Here is a 19,589-nt window from a genome sequence, read left to right on the forward strand (position 1 = left end):
AACATTTGGAAACAAATTGTGTATAATCACCATGCAGCTATGGACATGCCATTATCAAGTCCCCTTTCAATGTGGCTCAAATTTGTTTTTTCCTTTTGGGTTTTAAGTGAAAATTGTTGGCATTTGTGTTTGACATAAGGAAAAATAAATTACAAGACTCATGATAATTGAGAATTTATTATTATTGTTATAATTGGCCATATTTTTCTACTTTAAATTGAAAATGTTGAGGGTGTGATGTACAAGTTTAGTAATAAGAAAATAAAATCATGGCTGAGAAATATGAAGGTTTTAACTCCAAATGTAAGATGTGATAATTGATTAGTAATTGTCATTTGTTTTTAAATTAAAAGAAAAGTTTTATTATGCGTGCTTCACAACTGCTTCATGAAATGTGATCATATTAGTGAACAACTTGTACAGGCCATGGGAAAAGCGGAAGAACAAGCATCTACCTTAACACCATCTAGCTCAAATCACCCAACCACAGTATGTTATTTTATAATTTTAAAACCTAATGCAATGCTACTCAATTATTTAGCATCCTAATTATTATTATTTCTTTTATGTTAGGGTATCAGTCAAACTGGTCTACAAAACTTTCCAACGCCCATGCATGACTATTTTGGACCAGTTCCTGCATGGTCACCACCTTTCATGCCGTATTTAGATGGCAACAAAAATGTAAGCAACATTGTGGTGCTTTTCCTACAAGTTGCATGAATTTATAATTTATATTATTTATATTTTATTTCTTTCCTATGAAGCAAAACGTTGGATATGCATTTCAATATGGAATGGGAACTCCAAGGCCATTTATGAGTACAAGCGCCGCGACGAGCGCAAGATTTGCTGAAGAGGATAGACCGAACACATTTGAAACTGAAGCACCATGTACTTCCGCCGCTAGAGTTGATGAAGAAATACTGTTGGATAGACCAGTTGAGACTATAACTGAACCTGTTTCCCCCGGTACACCACATGTAGTGACATCGTCAGATGGTGATGATATTTTTGAGGAGCCAAAATCAGGGATGGAGTTCAATTCGTTTGAAGATCTGTTGAGCTATTATAAGCAGTATGCAAAAAGATGTGGGTTTGGGGTGATGACACAAAGGAGTGAGAGGTCTAATGATCACGGTGTGAGATATGTTACTCTTGGTTGTGCACGGGGAGGGAAGGCCCAGATTAAGAGTTCTAATCCTGCAAACCCACGTCCGACGGGAAAGACGGATTGTAAGGCCCGGATTAATGCACTAAGAATTGAGGGGAAGATGCGGTTGACAACAGTGAATAATACACATAATCATGTAATCAGCCCTCAGAAATCCCGCTTCTTTCGATGCAATAGAGCAGTTAGTGAAACCGTTAAAAGTGTCCTAGACACAAATAATTTAGCTGGCATCCGAATGAACAAGAGTTATGGATCTCTTGTGGTTGGCGCAGGTGGCTTTGAGAACCTCCCTTTTTTGGAAAAGGATTGTCGCAATTACATCGACAAAGCCCGTCATCTGCGACTTGGTGCAGGTGGTGCTGGAACACTTGATTACGCCCAAAGAATAACGCGGTAGTTGTAGCACAGCTTTGGGGTGTCGATTCTACATGGAGACAAATTAAAAGAATAGCAAGAGGAACAACGAAACTAAAGAAAAAATATTAAATAAGTAATAGAGAATAAAGATTAATTTTAAATGTAAATTCAAGTGAAGCAAAGTGATTAACAGAAAAAGTACTCAAATTTAACAAACAGTAGAGCGTCGGGAATCCCTTGCACAAATATGATATTTTAATTATTCTTAATTCATTGGATAACTCAATTAGGAACTCAATTCCCGCAATTCCCAATCGGAAGGTATAGATTTATAAATCAGACTTAAATCAAATGTAACCCTTTGAAAAAACATTCACCACTTTTAAGAAAACGTGAATTACTACCCCTATTGATAAAATCCAATGACGACAATATACTCAGGAAGCGATATTGCAGCAAAAAACTAAATCAATATAGATAAATAATTGATCCAAACATAATCAAAGAACTAATCCATTCAATAGAAAAAGCATGACTGAATCCATAAACACAATAAATTCTATGATTATTCGGAGAAGAAAACATCAACGATGAATTGAGAATGATAAAACAAAAGAGTTTTACCAATTGAAAATCAAATAGATGAATTAAGAATAAATTAGAAATACCATCTAATGTGCAAGTTCATCCCTAACCCTACTTGAGAATTTAGTTACCCATAAATATAATGGACAACAAAAATCTCCAGAGAAAACTGAAGCGAACGGTGGCCATGGAAGTGATTTTTTCCTCTCTTCAGATCTGCCTCTTGTGCCTCTTCCTCCCCTCCATTTCGTGCTAATGATATGCTTATATAGGGTAAGAAAGAAACCCTAATGTCCTCTTGATTTCCGTATAAAAAAATCGCCTAAATTTTAGGACTTATCTTGGCAACCACGTACAGCCTTCAGGAGTTCGAATTTGGAAATCCTTATTAGAGACAAAGTTATAGCCCTTTAAGATAAATTTCCAATGCATCAAAAATTGCATCAATCCGATATATGAATAAAAAGATACAGTCAAAACACTAAAGTATGTCCAGACTGTCTCATAGCGAATTTCGGACTTGGACTTCTTGTGGTTTCATTTTGTGATTTTTTTTCTTTTTCTTTTCTTTCAAATTGCTCTCAAACCCCATGAATGTCTTCCTTTGAATTTGACTGGGCTTGACTTGCTCTTTTATAAACTCTGAAATTAGACATAAAAAAACTGCTTAGGAGTATCCCAACGTAAATAGAAATTCAATTTAAGAATACACATTAATTCCTATAATTTCTATTCACATTTTAGCATTTTAGTCCAATAATAGGGTATATAGAGTGCACTTTCGCACACTCATCACACCCCCCAACTTACTCCTTACTAGTCTCTAGCAATTTTCATGTCAAAACAACGAAAGAGACCAAAGAAAATCACACATAAAGGCCATCAAGTCACACTTTCTAGATTCACATATCAAAACAATCTAAGGAATCCAATAACCCATCAAGATCAATCCACCTATAGCAATCCACAGAGTGTGTGTGTGTTCTCCAAACCATAACCATCGTACCACTAACCTTGACACATGCAACATCAAGAACATTTTAAGCAAAAGGTTCAACTCCATAACTCACGGGTATAATAGTGTTTCGTGTAAGGGCTCTCTCTATGGAGTTGACAATGGGTGTATATACACTCTCATGGAAAATTAGGCAATTATGTACAAGCAACAAGCAAACATTGATCTTATGATAGGAACACTAACAAATGAGACATCCATCAATCTTTCCAACAGCTTACTTAGGATCAGAATGGTCAACAAAAAAGGTTGTAATGTGGCTTGGTTTTGGGGTTATATAAAAAAAAAAAAAAAGATGAAAGGGATTCAAAAACTTCCAAGTATATACAAATGGAATTTTATTAAATATCTCAATAGACCACACTTCTCACTTGATATACTCTCCAACTTTTCAGATTATCAAATAATAATGCTTTTCCTTCTTCTTCCTCTTTTTTTTTCAACAATTTGATGGACAAACACATGCCACTTTTGTATTATTTCCATCTCTACCAACTTTTTTTTTTTTTTTGGAGCTCACTCAATTGAACACTTTGCAACTTGTACTCTTCTCTTTTTTTTGTTGTCTTCTTCTTTTTCTTAATTGAAAATGATAAAATTAAGGAAAGAAAATACAAATTCCACACCTAGTATACACTTGGAAGTAAAAAGGGTAAGAAAATCTGTGTATAGATTATACTCCAATGTGGAGAGGCATGGATGATATGGGCATATGAAAAGAAAAAGCTACAAGTGTTTATTGGCTCAAAGTTGGCTACTAGGGGTCTATGACGGAAAGGATAGCTTGAAAGGCTCAAACGTTAATCCTAAGTTGACCTTTGTCATATCCCAAGTATATCCACCATTGTACTGCAAACCATGTAATGATATTCTCAAAAGAAGTGCCCAATTCAACAGATCAATGAATGCTTATCACAATTTACTGTATTTGTATGCTCTCAATCCTCTCCAAACTCACATGAAAACTTAAGCAAAAGAGTTCTCTAGCTACATGTGTCAAACCACCATCTTACCACAAAACTTGGATAAGTGCATTAAGGATTCTGTGAATGTTTCAGCAAAAAAATGATCTGGTGGGTTTGGTGAATTCACGAAGATGGCTATGAATGAGAATGAGTACACATGTGAAAATAATGCACATGTGATGCAAATTAAAAAAAATTGACACATGAAAATATGCCACAGAGTTCCAACAAGCATTTTAAAAACTGAATTTACACCACTACCCCCCAACTTAAATGAAACATTGTCCTCAATGTTTAAGAATCAAAATTGAATGGGGAGTAACTGAAAATGGTAAAATACACCTGATGAGTGATGTGGGTAGCTCCCTAAACACCAAAGAAGGTAATCTGAAATGACGAAATGAAACTATCCTGCAATCAAAAACAAAGAAAACAACAGCAAACAAAAAGGAAAAGAAAGAAAATAAGAAAAAAAAACAAAACAAAGCAAAACAAAATAAATAAAGAAACACATACCTTGGTGGTGTGGTCAAGGTTGATAGACTGGATCCACAAGTGGAATGTTTTCCACTTCTGCAACTTGCCTATCAATTAATATTTTAAGGCGTTGACCATTTACTTTAAAGATCCGACCATCCTTAGGATCTTCTATTTCTATCACCCCATTTACAAAAATATTTTTCACTAGAAATGGGTCAGTCCACCTAAACCGAAGTTTTCCTTTGTGCTTGTGAGATCCAAAATCATATAAGCATATTCGGTCATTAGGTTTAAACCTCTTCCTAAGAATATTTTTATCATGAAACGCTTTCATTTTAACCTTATAGACTTTAGACTTAGGCAAAGATTTCAATTTAACTCTTGGTGCTTTCATACTTACAGGAATCTGTTTTCCACATTTCTTAGGCAACTCCTCAAATTTCTGTTGCCAAACCTGTGTGCCATAATCCTGAGTTTCATCAAAAACAGCACAAATATCAATAACATCAGATGAATCACTAACAGATGTATTAAACTCAGAATTCACAAGGGAATATTCAAGGAGATCAAAATCATGAGTTGTGTGAACTCCCTTGTTTATGAGTGCATCAATCATATACGTTTGGTGGCACTCGTCATCTGTTGGCTGCTTCTCAATATGGAAAATGTTGACCTCCATGGTCATGTTTCCAAAAGATAACTTCATCAACCAATTCCTGCAATTTATAAGTGCATTAGCCGTAGCAAGGAAAAGTCTACCTAATATGAGAGGAACTTTAGAGTTAGACTCAACAACTGATTGAGTGTCCAAAATTAAGAAATCAACAGGATAATAAAACTTGTCAATTTGGATCAAAACATCCTCAACTATCCCTCTCGGTTTCTTAACTGAACGATCAGCCAACTGAAGCACGACAGAAGTAGGCTTAATTTCACCCAAACCAAGCTGCAAATAAATGGAATAAGGCATCAAATTAACACTAGCTCCTAGATCTAGCAAGGCTTGCCCAAACTCATGATTCCCAATATTACATGCAATGGTTGGACAACCAGGATCCTTGTACTTAAGAGGAATTCGCTGCTCAATTAGAGCACTAACTTGCTCTGTCAGAAATGCTGTCTTCTTAACATGGTGCTTCCTCTTAACTGTACACAAATCTTTAAGAACTTTTGCATAAGTGGGAACTTGTTTAATAACATGCAAAAGAGGAAGGTTAATCTTTACCTGCCTGAGGTTCTCCAAGATTTCATTAATAGGATCCAAAGTTCGGATACCAGATTTTAAAGCTTAAGGAAATGGTACCTTAACTGGACTCTTGATTACCTCGGCATTCTTGGGGAACTCGGTGCTATCATTGCTTTCTTCCTCTTCAACATCCTCTTGCTTATCAGTTGTTGGGATGTGTAAGGACTTACCACTTCTTGTCATAATGGCATGAACTTCTTTTAAATTTTTTTGTGCCATATGCTGACCTTGGGGTGCGGATTGAGCTTGAGAAGGAAACTTGCCACGCTCATTCACACTCAAGGAGCTCATTATCTTGGATATATGACTCTTTATCTCTTTGTTTTCTTCAACAACTTGCATAATCAAAGATTCAAACTTTTGATTAGTTTTACTCTGTGCCTCAATAAAAGCATGCAAAGTGTCTTCTAAAGGACTCCTAGAAGATAAAGGTGCATGATATGGTGCAGGATATGATCTAGGGGGTTGTGCAGGCGGCTGGTTTTCAGATTTCCAACTAAAATTGGGGTGATTACGCCACTCAGGATTGTAGGTATTAGAGAAATGTGTAAAAGGCTTCTTGTACATACCTAAGGCATTACATTGTTCCTCATACATCTCTCTCATCTCAGCAAATGTGGGACACTCTTGGGCAAGGTGATCTACCCCGCCACACACAAAACATGGTCCAAAAGACTCTGCATGATTAGCCACGTGTGTTGACTTTAAGTCTTTATTCTTCAACACTTCTAGCTCCCTAGTGAGCATCTCAATCTTAGCCTTTAGGTTATCTTCTTTCCTGAGATGGTAAATTCCACCACCATTTAGGTTTCTTGCAGGTCGTGACCTATTTGTGCTCTCAGTAGCACTAGGTCCAGTCCAAGTGTGAGCTTTTTCAGCAAGCTCATTGAGGTATTCTATGGCCTCATCAGGATCTTTCTGTAAGAACTCACCATTACACATCATCTCCACAAATTGACGCTCTTTAGGTGTAAGTCCCTCATAAAAATAGCTCACTAAGCGCCAATTCTCATATCCATGGTGAGGACACATACTCAATAGCTCCTTAAATCTCTCCCAAGACTGATATAAAGTCTCACTATCCTTTTGTACAAAGGTGGAGATTTGCTTTTTTAAAGCATTGGTCTTATGTTGGGGAAAATATTTATTAAAGAAGACCTGAGTCATCTCATTCCATGACTCAATAGATCGTGGTCTCAATGAATATAGCCAACTCTTAGCTCTATCTTTCAAAGAGAAAGGAAAGAACTTAAGTCTCACAATGTCATCAGTTGCATTTTGACTATGAAAAGTCGCAACTACTTCCTCAAACTCCCTAATGTGCACATATGGATTTTCATTTTCCAAGCCATGAAAAGTAGGGAGTAACTGTATCATCCCTGTTTTAAAATCCATTTGGCGAATATTAGCTGGAAACATGATGCATGATGGTGTGGCTGTGCGTGTAGAGTGGAGGTAATCCTGAAGGGTCCTAGTGGGTTGATCTTCATGTTCACTCATTTTCTCAAAATTAGAAGAATTATCAAAAAAATGATCAGAAAAATTAAATTCTGACTCTAACACAGGTCTACAAGCAAACCGACCCAAGGCGTCTTTATACATGTGCATGCAAGGTAGAGAAAAACCCAACACTAAAAAAAAAAACTACAAAAAGAAAAAGAAAATAAAAAAAAGATGCAGTAAGCTAAAATAGGGAACGAAGTTACCGCCTTTACAAACTGTTGAAAAGAAAAACTATCTCACAATTCTTCTACCGTCTCCCCGGCAACGGCGCCAAAATTTGATTACGCCCAAAGAATAACGCGGTAGTTGTAGCACAGCTTTGGAGTGTCGATTCCATAGGGAGACAAATTAAAAGAATAGCAAGAGGAACAACGAAACTAAAGAAAAAATATTAAATAAGTAATAGAGAACAAAGATTAATTTTAAATGTAAATTCAAGTGAAGCAAAGTGATTAATAGAAAAAGTACTCAAATTTAACAAACAGTAGAGCGTCGGGAATCCCTTGCACAAATCTGGTATTTTAATTATTCTTACTTCATTGGATAACTCAATTAGGAACTCAATTCCCGCAATTCCCAATCGGAAGGTATAGATTTATAAACCAGACTTAAATCAAATGTAACCATTTGAAAAAACATTCACCACTTTTAAGAAAACGTGAATTACTATCCCTATTGATAAAATCCAATGACGACAATATACTCAGGAAGCGATATTGCAGCAAAAAACTAAATCAATATAGATAAATAATTGATCCAAACATAATCAAAGAACTAATCCATTCAATAGAAAAAGCATGACTGAATCCATAAACACAATAAATTCTATGATTATTCGGAAAAGAAAACATCAACGATGAATTGAGAATGATAAAATAAAAGAGTTTTACCAATTGAAAATCAAATAGATGAATTAAGAATAAATTAGAAATACCATCTAATGTGCAAGTTCATCCCTAACCCTACTTGAGAATTTAGTTACCCATAAATATAATGGACAACAAAAATCTCCAGAGAAAACTGAAGCGAACGGTGGCCATGGAAGTGATTTTCTCCTCTCTTCAGATCTGCCTCTTGTGCCTCTTCCTCCCCTCCATTTCGTGCTAATGATATGCTTATATAGGGTAAGAAAGAAACCCTAATGTCTTCTTGATTTCCGCATAAAAAAATCGCCTAAATTTTAGGACTTATCTTGGCAGCCACGTACAGCCTTCAGGAGTTCGAATTTGGAAATCCTTATTAGAGACAAAGTTATAGCCCTTTAAGATAGATTTCCAATGCATCAAAAATCGTATCAATCCGATATATGAGTAAAAAGATACAGTCAAAACACTAAAATATGTCCAGACTATCTCCTAGCGAATTTTGGACTTGGACTTCTTGTGGTTTCATTTTGTGATTTTTTTTTTCTTTTTCTTTTCTTCCAAATTGCTCTCAAACCCCATGAATGTCCTCCTTTGAATTTGACTGGGCTTGACTTGCTCTTTTATAAACTCTGAAATTAGACATAAAAAAACTGCTTAGGAGTATCCCAACGTAAATAGAAATTCAATTTAAGAATACACATTAATTCCTATAATTTCTACTCACATTTTAGCATTTTAGTCCAATAATAGGGTATATAGAGTGCACTTTCACACACTCATCAGCACTTCGTGACTATTTTATGAGAATGCAGTACAAGAATAACGGCTTTTTTGCGTTGATGGATTTAGACGATGACGGGCGGTTAAAAAATATTTTTTGGGCAGATCCACGAAGTCGGGCTGCTTATCAGTATTTTGGTGATGTCGTGACATTCGACACCACATACCAGACTAATAGGTATGGGATGCCCTTTGCACCTTTTGTCGGTGTAAACCATCACGGGTAGTCAATTCTGTTTGGAGCTGGATTGATTTCCAATGAGGACAAAGAGACATTTCCATGGCTGTTCCAAACCTGGTTGCAGTGTATGGATGGAATAGCTTCAAAGGCAATTATCACCGATCAAGACAGAGCAATGAAAAATGCAATTGCTATTGTCTTTCCTGAAAGTCGACATAGATTTTGCCTTTGGCATATACTTAAAAAAGTCCTCGAGAAGTTTGGATCGTATGCCACCTATAGAAGTGGGCTGAAAATCGAGCTGATGAAATGTGTGTACAACACACAAACTATTCAGGAGTTTGAAAACTGTTGGGCCGGTTTTATTAACACATACGACTTACATGAGAATGCATGGTTGACAAGTTTATACAATGAGCGTGAGCATTGGGTACCGGTTTTCCTAAAAGAGCACTTTTGGGCTGGAATGAGTACAACACAGCGAAGCGAGAGTATGAATGCTTTTTTTGACGGTTACATCCATGCGAAGACCAACTTGAAGGAGTTTGTCGACCAGTTTGACAATGCATTGAAGAAGAAAATTGAAAATGAAAATCAAGCGGAATTCCAGTCATTTAACGGCACCATTCCTTGCATATCTAGATCCCCAATTGAGAAGAAATTTCAATCCTTGTACACCAATGCTAAATTTAAGGAAGTTCAACAGCAAGTCATTGGCATGCTTGATTTGGAAATTAAGCTACACAGGTCTGATGGCGTAACTAGCACTTATGTATTAGAGGATGAAGTTCGTATTCAGGAGTTCACAAAACAGGTTACATATTCAGTGGATTTTAATGTGGATGACTGCAATGCAAAGTGCTCATGTGGGTTATTTCAGATGAGGGGGATACTGTGTAGACATATTTTGGCTGTATTCAAAACAATGGGTATAAAATCATTGCCAAATTAGTACATTTTGGACCGATGGAGGAAGGACATCAAGAGGAGATACACGTCAATCCGAAGTAGCTACGATGCAGGAGATCAGAGGCCAAATGGTAATAGACACACAATTCTTCTGAATATGTGCTACGAGATGATAGATTATGCTGTGGATTCTAATGAGCAATTTGAAGATGCAAAGAAGAGGATAAATGAGATGACTGGATTATATCGTCAATACCAATGCCCCTTGTCTATGGCCGAGACAGGTTCGAAAGTGACAAACCTATTTCTTGTGTATTTACTACAATAATGGAAGTTATAAAATCCATTACCTATTTCTTGTGTATTTATGTCCTATCTAACATCTCTTTGCCCAAAAAAGGTTCGGAACCTGTATTTACGACACAGGATACTGCAGTTGGTAGTTCACAACAAGTGAAAAGTCCACGTATTGTCAGAGGGAAGGGAAGACCCCCCTCTCTTAGAAGAGCATCTAGGATGGAGATAGACATGTGGAAGGTTAAAGCCAAACAAGCCAAACAACAAGTTGGAGGAAAACGCAAACAGGTTCGGGTTTATACGCTCATGTGTTTTTTTTTTTAAAAAGATTAGGATATTTTTGCCGTAATGTAATAGAGCAGTTTTTTATTTCCTTAATTGGTAGCGAGATGAGAGAGAGACATCTTCCATGGGAACGTGTATGAATTTATTTCATGACGGAGATATTGCAGCCCTGGACACGCGCAAGAATTTATTTGGGCCATCGGAAGTAGATATTTGTGTCAATCCTGGACAAGTGCAGGTATTAGACCGATTGTTCTTATAAAAGATATGGTTTGATACGGGTTTCAATATTTGTAATCTGATAGGATTTGTTTGAATATAAACAGGGAGTTCGAGACAGCTCACCTTTTAACAGTAGTGGACCCACCCAATCTCATCCCATTATTGATAGTCAAGAAAGTGTAAGATGGAAGGAGCTTGCATATATTAGATTCTAATATTTATTGGAGATGACTGAATATTTTCTCCCATTTTTCCTATCAGATATTTTATGATTGGATGGCACACAACCAGAACTCTTTGGGTGGAGATGGGTCACAAGAATAGCAATAATGTGTTTAATGGTTGAGGCACATAGGGTATATTAGATATCTTTGATGCGTAGCCATTAAAAATGATGGAAGTTTTTTTTGTAAAGAAAAACACTATAATTATGTATGTGGAGAAACAGGATAAGTTGGAGGAAAAGCAGGAAAAACAGGCCAGGGCATATTTTTGTATTTTTGTAAATTTTGAAAATTTCTTGTGTAATTCATTGATTGAAAATTTTGGCAACGGTTGAGAATGTGGCTCATGAATGAGGCTAGACACACATGATTCGTTTGAAAGCTATGTATTATTGAGGTGTTGACGTTGAAAAGCATTAATGGTTTATTCAGGTGTTGATGGTGAAAAGTATTCACCATTCCATTTGTGTTTGACGTGGCCAGATTATAAGCAGGAAAAGTATTCGTTACCTATATTTGTGTCAATCGGGATGGTGTAATGGTAGTTCACGTGGGCTGGAATTTGACGCAGTCTGAGTGTGTATTTAAGTTCAGGCGTGTATGGCTCAAAAAGGCTCAAAAAGACACTAGTGTGGTCATTTGGTCTCAGAAATGACCACACTACTTAACGTTAGTGGCCAGATTAATGGCATACCAGCTGAAAGTAAAACACAAGCATCTGGAAATGACCAAACTACTTAACGTTAATCTGGAAACAGTTTATTAAGGGCATTAATTCATACAAGTTGCTATTCAGAAGTTAGAACATACAAATAAAAACAGTTTCATTATTTCAAGTTCCTCCAAATTGTTCTTTGCAATACAAATCACAAATTACTAAGACAGCAGGTCACATATATACAGGAATTCCTCATTACAGTCATACAAATGAGGGCAAAATGACCAACTTGAGAAAGGCTCATGAAGTACCCTTTTCAAAAACAAACCCAAAAGTCCAATTCGGTTTTACATATGACACAAGTCGACCAGTACATTCCAACTGATAAAGTCACATTCAAACAGGCCAAAAAAGGGCTACATCAATCGTAGCATTGGTTGAGATAGGTTACAAGACACTGGATACACTAAAAGTACACCACAAAAAGTTACTATGAAAAACCATGTCAATCCTAGCAAATTGAAGACTCCCTTGTACTTCTTCTCCAATACTTTATATTTGGCTTCCTCGCTGCGTAGCCGCTCATGAAGTACCCTGTCGTGCCTCCGTTCAGCTAGCTCCAACGTCATCTTACAGCAACTGTTTTGCTCACTTTGAATATCAATCCACTCGAAAAAGTCACATTGTTTTTTCATCTTATAGTTTGGACAATTGAAAAATCTTCTACCAAAAGAGTTTGCTTTTCCAGAAATCCGTAACTTTGCTTGGGAGCCACAATAGCAAAGTGGTCTCTCCAAACTTGATCCGGAATGAGAAGTAGAACTCATTTGCTATCATGGATATTGTAGTAAAACGAGCATTCAAATCAGTATATGACATTTAATAAACAGGTTATCACTATATATAAGGCAGTATTGTGATAAATTTGGTCTCAGAAATATACACAGCAGCTATGGCATTTCATAAACAAGTTATGAAGATATATGTCAATCCCAATTGAAAACAGTATTGAAAAACACATATGAGAAACAGATATATGTCAATCCCAATTGAAAACAGTTAAGTAAAACAATGGGTATAAAAATAGATATATGTCAATCCCAATTGAAAACAGTTAAGTAAAACAATGGGTATAAAAACAGATATATGTCAATCCCAATTGAAAACAGTATTGAAAAACACATATGAGAAACAGATATATGTCAATCCCAATTGAAACAGTTAAGTGAAACTAGGTTATTTCAGATGTAAGTCAATCCCAATTGAAAACAGTTAAGTGAAACAGAATAATACACAAGCAGTATGTCAATCCCAATTGAAAACAGTTAAGTGAAACAGGGTTATTTCAGATGTAAGTCAATCCCAATTGAAAACAGTTAAGTGAAACAGAATAATACACAAGCAGTGTGTCGATCACAATTGAAAACAGTTAAGCGAAACAGGGTTATTTCAGATGTAAGTCAATCCCAATTGAAAATAGTTAAGTGAAACAGAATAATACACAAGCAGTGTGTCGATCACAATTGAAAACAGTTAAGGGAAACAGGGTTATTTCAGATGTAAGTCAATCTCAATTGAAAACAGTTAAGTGAAACAGAATAATACACAAGCAGTGTGTCAATCACAATTGAAAACAGTTAAGTGAAATAGGGTTATTTCAGATGTAAGTCAATCCCAATTGAAAACAGTTAAGTGAAACAGAATAATACACAAGCAGTGTGTCAATCACAATTGAAAACAGTTAAGTGAAACAGGGTTATTTCAGATGTAAGTCAATCCCAATTGAAAACAGTTAAGTGAAACAGAATAATACACAAGTAGTGTGTCAATCACAATTGAAAACAGTTAAGTGAAACAGGGTTATCTCAGATGTAAGTCAATCCCAATTGAAAATAGTTAAGTGAAACAGAATAATACACAAGCAGTGTGTCAATCACAATTGAAAACAGTTAAGTGAAACATGGTTATTTTAGATGTAAGTCAATCCCAATTGAAAACAGTTAAGTGAAACAGAATAATACACAAGCAGTGTGTCAATCACAATTGAAAATAGTTAAGTGAAACAGGGTTATTTCAAATGTAAGTCAATCTCAATTGAAAACAGTTAAGTGAAACAGAATAATACACAAGCAGTACGTCAATCCCAATTGAAAACAATTAAGTGAAACAGAATAATACACAAGCAGTATGTCAATCACAATTGAAAACAGTTAAGTGAAACAGGGTTAACAGTGATATAAGTCAATCCCAATTGCAAACAGTTAGGTGAAACAAGACATTAAAAGCAGTATGTCAATCCCAATTAAAAACAGTTAAGTGAAACAAGGATATGAGGCACAGGATTTGGGTAGCATATATGGTGCCCAATCCCAACTGATACAATCAAATATGAGCAAGAAGGTTTTGTCCATCAGATATTTATTGCTAACCTATCAACAGCCAGCTTTTTCTCAGTACTCAGACGCATAAATCAAGATGCTGAGCCAAATAAAAATAATGTTAGGTGGCTAGGTTGTAAGCATGTGTGTGTACCTCTCCATCCACCATTTACATTACTGATCAACAAAAACATACCACCCGGAACCAAACATATTTATTTTAAAAACATTTTTTGACAACTATTTCTTTTATAAACATAACAGATTTCATAACAGATTTCTTTTATCAACTCCCAATATTCATTACAGAATATTATGCTTCGCAGAAACTACAGAAATACAAAACTAAAAATATCCTAAAATACAGAAATCCAATCATACAAATACAGTAATTTAAAAATATGATATGAAATAACCTGGACACGGCCGACTGATTGTCAGTTTCGAGATGAAAAGTTAAGGTTAGATCTAGGTATAAACAGGGCTAGGGTTTCGGTTTGGGATGATGACTTAGGGTTTTGAAAATGGTTATTAGGGTTTTTCAAATTTTTAGGTTCGGTCACCTTTGAGACTATGAAGAGAATGAGATCATGATGGACTCGAGCAATGGAATGAGAGAAGAAGAGAGACAGAGAGACGGAGAGGGAAATACGATGAGAGGGACTGAATCGAGGGAGAGGGAAGATGATTAGAGGGACTGACTGACTCGAGGCTTTGGGAAGATGATTGAGATGGACTGAATCGGGGGAGATGGAAGGAAGACGATTAGAGGGACTCAATCGAGGGTTTCGTCAATCCGATGAGAGGCATTTAGGGTTTCGCATTTGGGGAAGACGATGAGAGGAGGGAAACAAATCTAGGGTTTGGAATTTGGGGAAGACGATGAGAGGAGTTAGATGACTCGAGGGCTTCTGGGCTTCTGAGGGACTGAAATTTTATCGAGGGTTTCGACAGTTTGGGGAAGACGAGATAGGAGGGCATTTCAATCGAGGGCTTCTAGGCATGGGTGGGACTGATTCAGAATCGTGAGTTTCGTGCATTTGGGAAAGACGAGAGAGGAGGGAAAGGAATGTTGAGGCTTCTAGGCTTCTGAGGAGGGAAAGGAATCGAGGGACGTTTCGAGCATTTGGGGAAGACGATGAGCTGTTATCACGGGGAAGAAGAGAGGGAAATTAAATGAAGACGAGAGGGAAATTGGAAATTAAATGAAGACGATTGCATCGAGGACTTGAAGGAAGGCGATTGAATCGAGGGGCTTCTGACTTTAAAAACCAAAACAGAGCATTTTCGTTTTATCCACGTCAGCGAAGCCGTTTGCACGCCGACTGCTCAACACGATTGCATCCAGAGTTTTCGTTTTTCTATATGTATCACATGTTGTGATTAAATTCCTGACTTCCAAGTAGAAAACATCTCCATGGGATGCGTGACCTTATCATCCTCTTTATTGCTTCTATAAATATTATTACAATGAACATGGCGTGGCTTCTAATGAACGAGGCTGTTCATAACTAGAGAAAATCAAATGTGGGAGACACAGTGAAGATAAAGAAGTGCTACTACAGTCTACAGCCATAAAAAGATCATTTAAAAATAAAACTACAAATTAATATAACTTCGTATAATATATTAGATTTATTTTATGATAAAATTAATTTTACAATATAACGTATTACATTTAGGTACACTAATTTGTAAGTTTATTTTCATAAAAATCACTTTGTGGCTAATTAAAATATTTCTCATGAAGAAAACCTATAAATATTGTAAAGAAAACTGACAATAAAGAACCATATGCAAGAGGGAAGAACCATGGACATTGCCCTTTGAACCATATAAAGCTAAACTTCGAAGTAGTAGCTAGGGAGGAATTAAGTTGTACTGATGAGATGAAAGTGTTTCTCAATCCAAACGGTTTCTTAGATATCAGTAACAATTTGTCTTGATGAAGAAAACTCCTCCATGCTAAGACCTAGATACCGATGTCATCCAAATGATCCTAAGATGGGAGAAGCTAAACCAGATCTCATGGCTACCAAGGAAACAATGAACTTTGGCAATAACAGCCTAATAATCAGGAGATATTTCTCTATAAGTTATCACAGTCATTTAGAATGATGAGTAATGCAGGATACATGCCTCAAATATATAAGTATCGTATAAATTTTTTGTAAAAATATAGACTTCATTAAGAAAAAAAATGAATTTATCATGCTTTTTCATAATGAGACTTTTTTTTTTTTATAAAGGATTTGCATGAAATTTATACATTTAGAACTTATATATATTATTTCTCTAGACCGAGAGCCTCACATTAGATTAGAAGTTGGATCGGGGATCCCATAGTGGAAGACATTATCTGAATTCTGAAGGATGTAGAATATAGAAGCACATAAAAAAAAAAATGCCAATTTCATTACAAACAATATAGCAAAATGTACTGCTTCGATATGTATTATAAGAAGGATTCTATTAACCCCACCCCTAGCCATCTTCTTGATCTTACCTTAAACTTTAAACTTCTATGGCGGAGGCGTTGCTACGCCCCAGTACTGGCGTAGAACCCTCCCCCATTTTTTTATTCATTTTTTGGTTTCTTATATATTTTTATCAGTATTTTTTTTAGTTTGTTTTAATAAATTTTAATTGATTTTATTAAGGTTTTATGATTTTCATTTTTCTTTAAGATTTTTTCTTACTTTAGTTTTTTTTTTTTTAATTTTTTAGGCTTTCTACAATTTCCTATTTTTGGCTATTTTTAGGTTTATTTTTTGGTTTAAATATTAATATAGTCCTTGCACTTTCGCCTTCAAAAATAGTACTCACTAGTTTTTAAAAATGAACTTTATGAACCTTATGCTCTCAACTTTGAGCATGAGATCCTTGCGTTACAATATTTTAGACCCCACTAATGAAAGTCTCACCATGTGTCTCATATACCACGTCTAGGACGGAGCACCTATAATGTCGGGGCATTCTAACTTCGATTCTGATTTGCATAATTTCTGATTTGACAAATCGGAGTAGGAGGGAAATTAGATTTGAGCTTTTTTATTGGGCTTTTTTTCTTAGCCCATTTGAAGTTTCAATTTGACAATATTGGGCTCTCACTAATCGGATTTGGGCTTCTAGATTTAAGTTTTTTTTAAAAAGAATAGTTTTTCAATTTCAATTATATTAAAATATAACCAAAATTGAAAAAATAAATCATTGTACAAATTAATGTTATTATATATTAGTATTATATGTTATTATATATTAATGTTTATATATTACTAGTACATGTTATTATACTTTAGTTATTTATTACATGTTATTATAAATTTATATATTTGTGTTTATACATAATGCATTAGTATTAAATGTTATTATATATTAGTTATATATAATTAGTATTACATGTTATTATTATTTTTTTTTTGAAAGGAAGATTTCATTACTAAAGTAGATTCCGAATACATGGAGGGTAATCCTCCATAAAAGTATGTTCCCCCGAACATGTCAAAGCAAACTTAGCTAGCACATGTGCCACTACATTCAACCTTCTAGAAATATGATGGATAGACCAAGTACAGATTCTAGACAATACAAGCTTAATATCCCTGATCACTAGACCCGTGGGACTCCAGCACTCTTCCCTGCTTTGTACTGCTTGGACCACTGCTAATGAATCCCCCTCTAACATGACCTGATCCAGTCCTATATTAGAGCAAAGAGTAGATGCTTTGAGAGCTGCTACGGCTTCCCCTAGCAAAGGATCTGGGTCTAAGAGCATGGAAGAGCACATTGAAGCCATCACCATACCACTCGAGTCCCTCACAATCACTCCCACACCGATCCTGGATTTCCCCTTATCCACTGCTACATCCCAGTTAGCCTTATAGAAGCTTGAAGGAGGGGCAGTCCACTCAAGAATGTTAACCACCTGAGTCACAGAAGCTTTGTCCCTGGAGCGTGTCCACTACTTTATTGCTGTCAATTCTGTGTGGACCTGCTTTGAGACCTGGAAAGGTGAGTGAAAAGATTGCTCAAACAGCCACTGATTCCTCTTGTTCCATATAGCTCTTGCTGTAACTGCCACTTCTGTAAGCTCATGGGAGGAGAGATTCTCTAACAAGGGCTTCAGAACCTCAACAAAAGGGCCATCTTCCACATTTAGTTTCTGTATTCTCTTAGTACTCATAGACCAAACATCTTGTGCAGCTGAACATGACCAGATGGCATGAGTAACTGACTCAGGAACTCTGTGGCAGACTGGACAGAGGGGAGAATCAACCATCTTCCTTTTATACAAGTTCAAACACGTGGGAAGGGACTCCTTGGCTGCTCTCCATAGAAAGGACTTCGTGGCTTGAGGTGCCTGCAGGCTCCACATTTTCCTCCAGGTCTTTGAATTATGATTCAAACTTGAGCACTGCCCTTTCCTATCTCCATCCATTGTTCCTTGCAGATGGTATGCACTTCTAACAGTGAATTTCCCATTTTCTGAACACCTCTATGTCCTCATATCCTGACTACCACACTGACTAATAGTCATCCTGCTGATTAACTTGGCCTCAGGTTCGGAGAAGATGGCATGGATAAGGTTTAAGTTCCACTGTCCAGTGTCTGGATCTATTAGGTCTGCTACTGTTGCCTTTGCATTTAGTATTCTTACAGGAGATTGCACTTTAAAAGTAGAAGGGCTTGGGAGCCACCTGTCTTTCCAGATTTTTATCTGGGATCCATCACCAACTCTCTATAACATGCCCTCCATAAGTACATGCCTTGCTGAAAGGAAACTTCTCCATACAAATGAGTCACTTGCCTTACCTTTTGCTGAGAAAAAGTTTGCTCTTGAGAAATATTTGGCCTTCAGAACCTGAGCCGCAAGGGAGGTAGGGTCTTGAATGATTCTCCACCCTTGTTTGGCCAGCAATGCCAAATTGAAAAACTCAAAGTCTCTAAACCCCATGCCCCCCTGATCCTTGGGTTTTCCCATTGTCTGCCAACTTAGCCAGTGGACTTTTGATTTGCTATCTGTTTGACCCCACCAAAAGGACTGTAGTAGCCTGTTGAGAATCTTAATGATTGATTTAGGCAGTTTAAAAATCCCCATGTTGTACATGGGGATAGATTGCAGTACAGATTTCAGCAAAATTTCCTTTCCACCTTGTGAGAGCACTTTTGTCTTCCAACTAGCCATTTTAGATTTGATCATGTCCACAATTGAAGTGAATGCTTTGGTTTTTTGCCTCCCAACATAAGAAGGGAGTCCCAAATATTTATCAAAAGGACCATGGGCTCTAAGCCCTGCTTGCTGAAGGATAGCCTGTTGTATCTCTTTCCCAGTGTTTCTACTGAAGAATATGGAAGTCTTCTCTAAATTGAGCCTTTGACCAGTGACATCTTCATAATTGCTTAGTACATGTCGAAGCCTACTCCATTCCTCTGGCTTGGACCTACAGAATACTAGGCTGTCATC

The 19,589-nt window shown here is 36.4% G+C and overlaps 2 protein-coding genes and 1 non-coding gene across 3 annotated transcripts; 2 read left to right on the plus strand and 1 right to left on the minus strand.

The window, feature by feature from the left end:
• Positions 1-797: 797 nt before the first annotated feature.
• On the plus strand, positions 798-11,189 carry LOC122312633 (protein FAR-RED IMPAIRED RESPONSE 1-like). Its single transcript, XM_043127290.1, has 7 exons — positions 798-1,527; positions 9,293-9,966; positions 10,105-10,345; positions 10,462-10,646; positions 10,744-10,881; positions 10,970-11,044; positions 11,127-11,189. The coding sequence occupies exons 1-7, from the start codon at positions 798-800 to the stop codon at positions 11,187-11,189; spliced, it is 2,106 nt and encodes a 701-aa protein (XP_042983224.1).
• LOC122314536 lies at positions 6,835-6,942 on the plus strand. Its single transcript, XR_006243757.1, has one exon. It is a non-coding gene; the product is annotated as a small nucleolar RNA R71 (small nucleolar RNA).
• Positions 11,190-17,564: 6,375 nt separating the features above from the next.
• Positions 17,565-18,563, minus strand: LOC122312634. The gene is made up of 2 exons (XM_043127291.1): positions 18,129-18,563; positions 17,565-18,050 (listed from the first exon to the last, which is right to left on the minus strand). Exons 1-2 carry the CDS (start codon positions 18,561-18,563, stop codon positions 17,565-17,567), a joined length of 921 nt encoding a protein of 306 aa, XP_042983225.1.
• Positions 18,564-19,589: the final 1,026 nt, after the last annotated feature.

This window comes from Carya illinoinensis, chromosome 6 (assembly GCF_018687715.1).
Source record: "Carya illinoinensis cultivar Pawnee chromosome 6, C.illinoinensisPawnee_v1, whole genome shotgun sequence".
NCBI classification, from domain to species: domain Eukaryota; kingdom Viridiplantae; phylum Streptophyta; class Magnoliopsida; order Fagales; family Juglandaceae; genus Carya; species Carya illinoinensis.

Excerpts from the sequence above, each read along its gene's own strand:
- LOC122312633 (XM_043127290.1), top strand. The coding sequence starts at position 798 with ATGGGAACTCCAAGGCCATTTATGAGTACAAGCGCCGCGACGAGCGCA. Across the intron at positions 10,346-10,461 it reads CTTGTCTATGGCCGAGACAG|GTTCGGAACCTGTATTTACG; the intron begins GTTCGAAAGTGA and ends TGCCCAAAAAAG. Across the intron at positions 11,045-11,126 it reads TTATTGATAGTCAAGAAAGT|ATATTTTATGATTGGATGGC; the intron begins GTAAGATGGAAG and ends TTTTCCTATCAG.
- LOC122312634 (XM_043127291.1), bottom strand. The coding sequence starts at position 18,563 with ATGGATGGAGATAGGAAAGGGCAGTGCTCAAGTTTGAATCATAATTCA. Across the intron at positions 18,051-18,128 it reads CTTTTCACTCACCTTTCCAG|GTGGTTAACATTCTTGAGTG; the intron begins GTCTCAAAGCAG and ends TCTGTGACTCAG.